The 11,246-nt window shown below is 40.1% G+C and overlaps 1 protein-coding gene across 1 annotated transcript; it reads right to left on the bottom strand.

Annotated features, from left to right (window-relative positions):
• Nucleotides 1–718: 718 nt before the first annotated feature.
• On the bottom strand, nt 719–6,834 carry LOC127617917 (delta-like protein D). Its single transcript, XM_052090085.1, has 11 exons — nt 6,358–6,834; nt 5,921–6,223; nt 5,447–5,507; nt 5,083–5,340; nt 4,400–4,460; nt 4,175–4,305; nt 3,486–3,655; nt 3,178–3,394; nt 2,287–3,085; nt 2,090–2,195; nt 719–1,996 (listed from the first exon to the last, which is right to left on the bottom strand). The coding sequence occupies exons 1-11, from the start codon at nt 6,403–6,405 to the stop codon at nt 1,991–1,993; spliced, it is 2,160 nt and encodes a 719-aa protein (XP_051946045.1). The 5' UTR covers nt 6,406–6,834; the 3' UTR covers nt 719–1,990.
• Nucleotides 6,835–11,246: the final 4,412 nt, after the last annotated feature.

The raw sequence follows: 11,246 nt of genomic DNA on the forward strand, positions 1-11,246 counted from the left end.
CAGAGCTGATGTTTGAAACTTATAAAGTTTGCAGTAATTGGTCTAATGGAAATATTCGATAATGGGAGATAATATCAGCCCATCATAACATAATATAAATAATCAGGATCCTAATGCAAAGTGAAGGGGTCTTGTATCACTGAGTTTATTTAGCAATAATCCCTGGCCAACTGTACATTATCCCACTTATTACATGGCTGCAAACCAAATAGATAAATGGATTTGATGGTTGTTTGATTTGATTTTGTTAAAAAAAAGAGAGAGAGGGAGAGAGAGAGAGACCTTGGAGTGATGCAACAAACATCAATCAAGTATTCCAGAGAGCCCTGTAGTAAGGATAATGAATTACTTCCTATAATTACATGATTTTATAAAGACAATGTGTTGGACTTGAATACCATTGTCTACCATTATGGATCTTGGATATAATTCCACAGTGTGCCTGACATTGTAAGCTGACAAAGTTACAAATGTGTAAAGTTGATATCACCATTAGAATGACTTCATAGTCCCATTTAGTCTTAGTTCGGCACCTAAGTGAACTTTAAACTCATATTTAACGTTTTTCACATTTTCACCTTGACCCTGTTCATTCTAAGAGATTCTGAGATAATGAGAATATTCTGTGAATGATAACACAAGCAAACCTTTTTTGTCGTTTTGAAATGAGACAAATTACGAAAGCTTTTTTTTTTTTTTTTTTTTTTAATATCGTGAACCGAACATGGTTGAAAACAAGATACAATCTTTACTTCTGGTGAGCCTATTGTTACCCTTAAATACTTTGATTTGGCTTCCACGTTGCATATTGAATTCTTATTAAGATCCTATGGGAGTGTTCCTTTTGCACTAATCTCCCATTGCACTGTTTTAGTCACTTAATGAGCATGGCTGCATCTTAAACATAAAAAGTTAGAAACTTTGACCAAACCGTTTACCAAAAGTGGTTTCTCATGTTTTTGTCAGAGTGCTCTTTCATCCCCAAAATATCCTGCCATCAAGATGAAGGCTGTAATTTGCGATTACCGGGTGTGTCTTTGTCTCACATAGAGTGAGGTACAAAAAGGAAACAGTTGACCATTTCATCAGATCAAGACTGCATGCAACAATACACACACATTTGTGCCAGGCCACAAGATGCAGATTGATTGTGCAAAATGATCTGGAGACCTTGACATATTGTTAGCATTATTTCCTCCAGTTTCTTAGTAAACACAGCATTTTTTAATTATGCACAGAGCAGAAACTGGCCAACAGAGTGAACAAACGGTTCATTAATTCAGAACTATCTGCCCCAACTCATATTTTATCATACAGGATTTATTTGGAAAAATATTACGTTGATTTTCTTCATGAACATCAGTCATAAAACAATTCCTGTACATTCTGACAGCATGTTTAAATACATTTACATCCGAACACAGTCACATCGACCCGAAGTGCCTTATTTACAATAGACAAATCTGCAAAATGAAACAGATATTAAATTACATCAAAGTCACAAACACATCGATCACAAATAAGCATTTAAATAAAAGTAATACAACCTTTGAAAAAAGCAAATCAGTTACAAACATATTTGATGGCAGTGTTTTTCCTCTCCTGATCTAGAATGGATCAGAGAACTTCCAGATACACACTGCGGTCAGTGCATATGCATACACAGTATTCATTTAAATTGTGTGTTAATACATTAAAAATACAACCCATCATAGTGCAATGAGGTAAAACCGTCCCTACAGGAAGTGCAACAAGTCCATATGGCACATTCCTGGGAAACAAACTTTGAGAGTCCGAGCCAGTATGGCCCAACTTCCTTTCCTGCAGTCACTGTGTTTACTTCAGTTGAGAACCAGCTCATTCTGAATGTCACCATCAACATAAGTTTCACAGCAGCAGTCACATGAAGGGAACCTTCCCTCTGGTTTGAGCAGCATTACTGGAGTAAAACCTCCTGTAGAACAAGATGAGCTACAGCTCAGTTGTGGCGTTACACCTGTAAAGAGAGAAATGCCGCAAAGTTAGCTTTCGGAAAACTAGATTTGCAGACCAACATGTCAAGACATCAAGTACTGGTTTCTCTACTGACCTCGGTTGCAATAATACATTCATCCTTTTGCTCTGATATAACAAAGACTGACTGGTACTTTGTGTCTTTGCACAAAGATTCTGTGCATTTCGTCTCTGAAGAATCACTGGAAGAGAAAAGAACAGAAATTTAGTACTGCATAAAAACACCTCATCATCACTGACCCTTGTCGAAAATCCTCATGTGACGACATTTACCTTTTTAAATGATTTCTGTGCTTCTTGTCCGAATCTGGATAGAGAGCCTCAGATTTTGTCGTTTCGCGCTTCTCTGAGTCCTCTTTTACCGAATCCTCCTGCTTTAACTCATGAACAAAACTGTAATCCACTAGCGAGTAACGAGATTTGAATCCATTTTTTTCTCCACCTGTTGCATCGCTCTGAAAGTCCACTTTCTTGTTGATGTTCTTCACTTGAGTGGTTCCGATGATGCTCACAGACAAGTCCTTGTCTCGGCTGCAGTTGTTGGTCAAGTTGTTCATTGTCTCAATTTCATTATGGCTGTCAACTTGATGGCTCCTTTGCTGCACCTTAAGACGTATGTAGACGATCAAGACAGCACCACTGATCAGGACTAAAAGCACCAAAATAATCCCAGCACAAACTGCCATCCAAGGAAAGGCACCATTGTCCTCATCGTACCTGTTGGGTCCCTCTACAACAGCTTGACCCTGAGGGTTATCTGGCAGCAAGTACTGACAGTTACGACCGCCATATCCCGGAATGCAAGCGCACACATAACGGTTGTCCCTTTCGTGGCAAGTGGCTCCATTGTGGCAAGGGTTGTGGATGCACTTGTTGACCGGAGAGCTGCAGTTCTTACCAGTGTATCCAGGCGAGCAGGTGCAGGTGTAGTCATGGAGTCCATCCTGGCACGTGCCACCATTCTGGCAGGGATAGGCAGCACAGTCATCAATGTTGTCTTCGCAACGCATTCCGCTAAAACCTTCTGAACACTGACAAAGATAGGAGTCCACAAGATCGAGACACTGAGCACCTGGAAAAGAGTTCAAATGAAAGACATTAGAAATGTCCATCATTTGTAATTGGATTTCAGATCTGCCTTTATAATGGGAGCATTCAACTTACCATTCGAGCATGGATTGGAGCTACAGTGATCAATCTTCTTTTCACAGTTGAAGCCGGCGTAGCCTATCGGACACTGACAAAAGTATCCTCCATCAGGGTTGTCAGCACAGCGTCCACCATTGAAGCAGGGGCCATCAGCACAAGTCATGGCGCTCAGCTCACAGTTTCTTCCATAGAAACCAGGGGGACATGTACAGCTGTATGTGTTTTCAAGATCCTGCAAAATCAAATAAATGGTTGAGAAGAGGTTTGTATTGAACACAACTGATTGTTTTAAAAAGCCATCAAGTAGGCCAATGAATACTTACAGAGCAGCTTCCTCCATTTCTGCACGGGCTTCCAGAACATTCATTGACCTCGATTTCACAGCTGGCACCAGTGAAGCCAGGTCTGCATGAGCAGGTGTAGCTTCCCTGGCCAGTGTTGGTGCAAGTGGCCCCATTCTGACAGGGTTTGTGATGTGTGCAGTAATTGAGATCTGCAAGACAACATGAATGCAGGTTAGTCTAATTTGCCAATGAACAACTCTAAATCAACAACTTCACCATTTATATCTTGATCTATCATGACAATAAATATAGCTGCAAGTGACAATTATTGGGTCCAATCCCATGTAAAGAAGATGTCAAAAAAAACTTTGATCACAGTTGCATAAGTTTAATTGTCTTAGGTTATAGTGCCCCTAAGAATCATAATTTATTTAATTTGGCATGTGACCTCTGAATGTTCTGTTGTCCATGTGTACCAAGTTTTGTTAATGTTTGAATATTGTGGTCACAAGAGCAAGACCAATTAGACATTCTGGGTCACACACAAAAACATATTGGCTTGTATCTTCCAAATGACTTAACAAATCAAAATTCTTTTGAAAACTTTTCGTCATTAGCATATCTAGATAATACATACTAAATTTTGTGCAAATAAGACAAAATGCCTAGGACATGTTCAATAAAATGTAGGTTTTTCAAAGACAATGTCCATCTACTATAATCCTCACCTTGGTTACAGAAGAGGCCTCCCCAACCCTCTTGGCAGTTGCATTGCCATGGCTGTTGGCAGGTGCCATGCAAGCAACCAGGATAACGAATGCAGTCATCGCAGTACTTTCCACTAAAACCCACTCTGCATCTAAAAACATGACAGAGGACCAGTTAGTATGTTATTGACCTCCATAGTGATGAGTGTTAAAAATGCAAGAACTGAAAATCTCCATCACACTTACTTGCATTCACCAGGTTTCTCACAAAATCCATGGTCCTCATCACATCCCGGAAGACAGTTTGCTATAAAGAGAAATATATATTGATTAATAACAGTTCCCCATCAGAAGAATCTGATGCCAATTCTTCCCAAGCTGCTCACCCTTACTCTGTGGGCAACAACAAAAATGCTCTCCTCACTACCATTGGAAGGATACTCTGGTTAACACAGTTACACTATATAAAGCTTCCCAAACAAAAGCTCCCTTCTCCCCTAACTGTGGGACAGAAGTCCCCTTTTTCACTCTGTTCATCCAACCCCCCCTCCTCCTCATAACTCCCAGAGTCTGCGCAGATAAAGGTGGACAGCTGGTGTACATGGTGCCAGTGCAGGACAGCTGCTCTATTGTATACGTTCACTCTGCAGCTGCCCCCTTTCAACAATACCTCAGTGCACTGAGCCAATCAGTGTCCAGCGCTCTGCCAAGTAACCAATCAGGCGTTTGATTTAATCTATGGCACGCGTGCCATTATTTGGTCAACGTTACTCATTTGAATCACACAAAACGCCTGTTGCGACTGTAGTGACGGAGTTTGTTGTTGTTTTTCCTCACGAAATACAGCAATGTACCCACTTAAACAACTTCCACACACAAAATACAACGCTGTTTCACCAAAAAATATTACCAATATCGTGTGTACTTACGTTCTGTGCAGTACTGTCCTTTCCATCCGGGATTGCAGATGATTTCTCCGCGCTCTCCACAGGTAAAGTGGCCAAAGGTGTCGTCGCGGGAACGGCAGAAGACCGAGCAGCCCTCGCCGTAGTAATGCTCATCACAGACGAATCTGTACGAGTACTTCAGCTCTGTCCTCTCACCAACCTGTAGATCCTGGTACCATTCCTCACCCACTGTCAAATGCCTCTGGGTGGTCATACGACTGATGAGTCTGTCTGGGTTTTCTATGAAAGTTTATAGGAATTTTTGCATTATCTATTTATTTATTATTTGCATAAGGATGTCAAGAATGAATGCTCTATATTTACATTAAACGTATGCATTACTTACCTGTTGACAGATCGTCGTTGGATTCGGTGTGCAGAGCTTCAATAATAAGCGAAAAGGTGCCCTGAAACATCAAAGAAGAGTATGTTAAAAAAATAATAATATATATGTATATATATATAAAGTAATTGATTAGACCCATTCCTCCACATGTAGGTTTCCCTCTGTTTTACATATAACGGAAGATGTGAGTGACAAGAGGTGATCACATTGGGGATTCAAGCCTCATTTCTCGGATTTCACACTTACTTATTGCAGTAAAATGAAAGGTTTAGGAACTTCACACTGAGCTGATAATTAGCCAACCCAGGGGATGCGACTTTTCCCACCCACCAACAAGTGTTAAACCGTCTAAACACCTATGTCCTAGTACAGAATTCCTTCTTGACTCATTATGCACTAATTTTTGAAGTATGCTAAACACACTATAAAACAAGTTAAACCCAGAGAAGAACATGGAAGAAACCAAGTACTCACCGGCCATGTGAATCCGAATGAGAACTGAATAGGATTGGTGAAAGAACTGTCTGGAGGGGTCTCGGGAATTTGGAATGAGTTTGATCCGAGCACCGGAGTGACTGTGCCACCGTATGTGCATGGAGGATCCGGAGATACATTGGCTTGGTAATGTTTAAGGCAAATCCTAAAAAAGGTTTTGCATTCACATTGCTGAATCTCTGACGCAGACGCAGATCCTTTGCAGCAGTTTGCGTTGCCTGCCACCCCCTTCTTGTTAAGAAACTCCTGCAGCTTTAACTCGAAAACGCCAGAACAAAACCCCTGAAAAGGAATGGAAATGACTATAAGTAATGACTAAAAGTTGCCATCATGAACCTCCTCCTGTCCATCTAATTGGCTACTTAACTGCTATAGGCATGTGAGAGCATCATCAACCACATACAGACTTTCATTACCTGGCTTATCATGATACAGAGGAAAGCAGCTATCATAAGACGTCCCATGGTGGAGAGGATCTGTAGGCCTACTGTGTTGTTATGCGTCCACGGGCCAATAAATCATTGAGACTCGAAGTTCTCCACTCACTGGGAGCTCTTTCTGATGCTCTCTTGTATTCACTTTATCTGCGCATGCAAGCAAATCAAAGTCCCCCTTGGATATGTTCAAGGCAATAAATCCCAAATACAAATAAAAAGAGGGAACCCCGTCGCGCAAAAGGGTGATGAACAGGAAATTCCCTCAGAAGACGAATACTCCAAGTTGTCAAAAGTTTGCAGTCCACTTGTGGTTTGTTTAAAAAATGCAGAAAAACCAGACACGGGGTTGTCTACGCGTGTACTGCTTATTCTCCGTGTATGGACTTGGCGTGGAGATGATCCAAAACTACTGTTCCAAACTTTCCTCCGGTACTCTTGTATCCATGTGAGAGACTAGCTGACTGTGCGTGTTTAATGTCCCAGTCCTCTCGCTGCGGGTTATATACAGACTGCGCCTGCTAGGGTAATGAGATGCAAATGAGCTACTCCCCAATCTGACTCTAGTTGTCACAAAGGGACACTTTTCAGTCTACACCACACCCAACCCCCAAAGAAAAAAAAAAAAATCGGCAAATGGTCAGTGAGCTGTAAAATGTGCAACTCTTAGCCACTGCTAAAAAGGAGAGAGTGGGATAGGAGAAAAAAACTCTAATTTACATACAGGAAAATAAGCGTGCTTGAGAATCCTGTACATCCCACTCTGACATTAAACTGCAAATTACATCACACATTGCTAGCAAAGCTCATTCCTTATCATGGGGCAAAATCTGTTCAGCTGGTGTTCTGCATGTTTGGGAACAACAGGTCTGCTTTACCACAACATTAGATTAGATTCAACTTTATTGTCATTGTGCAAAATACAAGTATAGAGCCAATGAAATGCAGTTAGCATCATGACTTAAACTTAAAACAATTGCCATGAATTTGATAATTCGTTTTTAAAGCATGTAAAATTTTCAAAATGATTTCTGGGGTAAAATAGACAGGGCTTTGTATTTATTTACAATATAAAATAAACACACATACACACACACACACACACATATAAATGATATATTTGTGCCAGATGGGCTGGTTTGTGTATTCCTGTAGCTGCTGATCTACTGGGATTTTTTTAACAAATTTACCCAGAATGATGCCAAAAACAAAAAACATCCAGTGAGGGGCAGTTATGTGGACAAACATGCTTGTTGATGAGAGAGGTCAACAGAGAATGTCCAGAATGGTTTGAACTGACAAAGTCTACAGTAACTCAGATAACCGCTCTGTACAATTGTGTTGAGAAGAATATAATCTCAGAATGCTTTACTGAGATGGGGTTTGGCACTGTTTTGGCTGCACAAGGGGGACCTACAAAAAAATTAGGCAGGTGGTTTTAACGTTGTGGCTGATAATACATATTCAAAGGAGTCTAAAGTGTGTTCCATTGTGTGTTTTCTATTAAATTTGTTATTATTTTATTCTTATTTTTGTCACATGAAGATCTACATGTTGGTTACACCACATGACTTTAATGTGTTGGACAATTTTTTTTAGATGCAATATACAAATATTAGTTTGATTATTCACCTTTTAGACTTTTATTTCTTTTACTGTTTCCAGACGGTCACACCACATGACTTTGAACTCAGTAACTGAAAACATGTTTTTCAAAAGAGGTGTGTTCATGTGTGTTTGTGTGTGTTTTTTATTTTTATTTTAACGTTTATATATATATATATATATATATATAGAATGTGTTTTTAATGTATTTAAAATAGCCTAATAATAATTTAATTGATCTGGACAAAACGATGAGCATGACGTTATTGACCCCTTATTCAACTTCGTCGTTTGAAAAAATTGTGGCTTCCACACTTTTAAATGCAGAATAAGTTGAATTAAGTCGGAGTGAATGTGTTGGCGCCTCCCATAATTAGGCCATGTAAAGTGAACATTTACAGCATCCTTCTGAACATTCTTTAGATTTCTGTCCTTGTCTCGTCACTTTTTACCACATCATTTCAATGCTCAAAGTTTTGGTGACTCTATACTTCCAGAGTTTCCATCTCTGATCAGGATTGTAAAGTATACTGGTGTGTGTCGTTCGCGTGGCTGTCATTAAGGCACTTTGTTATTGTGTGAGGGAAGAATAAGTCTCTCTCTCTCTCTCTCTCTCTCTCTCTCTCTCTCTCTGTGTGTGTGTGTGTGTGTGTGTGTGTGTGTGTGTGTGTGTGTGTGTGTGTGTGCTCTCAGCTGTATGGTAATTCAGACAGCACCTGCTCCCCTCACAATGTAGCGGGGAGAAAGAGCACCCCTACATGTCATCTCCAACAAAAGTACCTACCAGCTTCTGTTGTTTTTGTGTTTTTTCAATTATTTCTCGTTTAATTTGACGAGGAAGTTACGCTGTGCTCTTTCCGATGCGCGCTTTTAATCGTCCATATTGTTAATTTAACCGAGGTCTCACTTTTTCCGCTCTGTCTCACGCATGAGATGCGCGTTGTTTGTGTATGCGTGAGGGTGGTCTTCATTAGTGCGTTAATTACCGTTTTAGAGGAATGCAACAATATGTGCGTTTGTGGCGCGGAGCAACGGCATGCGCATGCACTTCTCAGATGCGCACAGTTTTGCCCACCGTTTTGGATTCAACTTAGTTTCGGCATTTTATGTATGGTTGCAAAAATAATGAAACATTTCAACTTTGTTTTAATTATAATGCAGTTTTCGAACAAAAGCATGGACTTCGAAGATACCATCGGGCGACAGGTGTCATTGCAACACACTGTGGGATTCGCTCAATGCCTCCATACACCATGATAGTTACTGAATTGTTGGCCATAAATAAGAGTGGAAGCATGTCACCCAGCTATCATCACACTTTCCCCAACAATTCTTTACACTGACATCGCACACATTTCCTGATTACTGCAGCAAAGCGTAAATGAAAAGCATCGTGAAAACTCTGAGATTTATGGCCACTTCGCTTATTCTTTTCAGGCATAATTTATGCCACGCGATTCTGTCCTGGTTAAATCAAGCAGAAAGCTCCTTTCTCGCATTCCTCCTTCTTTCTGAAGGTGGACTATGGGGAGACTGTTTAACTTAAGTGTTTCTATAGGGGGCTGTTGTACTTTAACTCCTGCCCACCAGTAGTTGCGACGAACAAAGCCGGGACTCGAGGTCTGACTCTTCATCTTTTCTTTGCGCTTTAATTTTCATTGATTCTGAATACAAGGGGAGCCCTCGGGGATTCTCTCTGAAGACGCGGACAGCCCCCAAGCCAACCATCTGCTCCCAACCAAATGGCGTTTTTTCACATCACCGCTGCATGTCTCCACTGCCTCGATGTGGACAGTGCGCACACGCAGGCTTCCTCCAAATTAGACTGGAAGCATGCTCAAGAAGCAGCACATGAATGGCACTGGACCATATGGTATGGGATGCTGGAGTGGCCGTGGGAACAGCAGCAGTTTAAGCCTTTACAATAACGACCGCAGTAACGGCCTGTGCGAGAGGGTCTGAGAATCGGTACAGATCTGTCAAACCAAGTAGAGCGCAAAGCTACAGAACATGATCGTCCGGATGGCATGAAAGTTGATTTCATGTTACCAATGACCCTGACTGATTCTGCGCGTGCAACAGTGATGCACTGATTGACTGTGTATGCATATGCATTTAAATTTAATATTTATTTTGTTTTAAGAACAATACACACTTGTTTGTTTGTTTTTGTTTAGAGGTAGGCCTATATGTTGCCCAACATGACGCAGCAATGACTTGCGCTGATTAAAATAACAAAGGATGTGTCGCGTGGCTCGGGTGGCGCACACACGATGGAAAAGAAATAAGCAAGAAGAAAAACGGAGATGAAACAAATCAGCTGCATCCAATCTACACAGTATTTTTTTTTAAATACTTTGAAACTTTGCAAGCTGGTTACTTTAGATGGTATGGTGTATTTGAGCCGTTATATATGTCTTGATGAAGTCGGGTTGGTTACCCGTGTGTGTGAATGTGTGAGACTCATCAAGGAGGGGTTTGCATTCTTCAGTACGAGGACTGTCGCGTGCCGCTGTCCTTTGTGAACATCTGCCCCTTTTGCTGGGGTTGTTTTGTTTATTATTGAAACTTTGGTTCAAAGAGACAGAGAAATCAATAGTTAACCCCCCAGCACATACGGCCTTAATTTTGTTGATCTATTCCCCCATCAATATGCGAACAGCTTTCATGCTACTGCAAAGTTATGTGTTGACTTCAATCTATCATATAAAATCTAAATAAAAATCAACCTGGTCTTCATTGCTTTTCTATACTGTAGTTTGAATGTTGTCCATTCATTCATGAACAAACACATTCAAACACATGGACATTCAAACATATGGAAACTACTTATAATCTGTAACAGTATTACCATGGCAAGTTGCCACATTATGCAATAGACTGTATGTCTTAAGGTCAATATTAAGTCAAAAATGGCAATCTTAATAGATTTCTCTAGAAACTCATCAGACAATCATTGTTTTGAGGAACGAAGGCTATACAATGCTTGAAATTGCCAAATGATTTCTGAAGATTTTATACAAAGGTGTACACTACAGTCTTCAAAGACAAAGGACAGCTGGCTCTAACAAGGAAAGAAAGAGGAAAGTAAGACCAGATGTACAACTACTTTTGAAACGTCCTTTGTGTGTGTGTGTGTGTATATATATAACTGTATAGTGTGTGTGTGTATATATATATATATATATATATATATATATATATATATATATATATATATATATATATATATATATATATATATTATTATTATTATTATTATTATT

Source organism: Xyrauchen texanus, chromosome 24 (assembly GCF_025860055.1).
Source record: "Xyrauchen texanus isolate HMW12.3.18 chromosome 24, RBS_HiC_50CHRs, whole genome shotgun sequence".
In the NCBI taxonomy this organism is placed as follows: Eukaryota; Metazoa; Chordata; class Actinopteri; order Cypriniformes; family Catostomidae; genus Xyrauchen; species Xyrauchen texanus.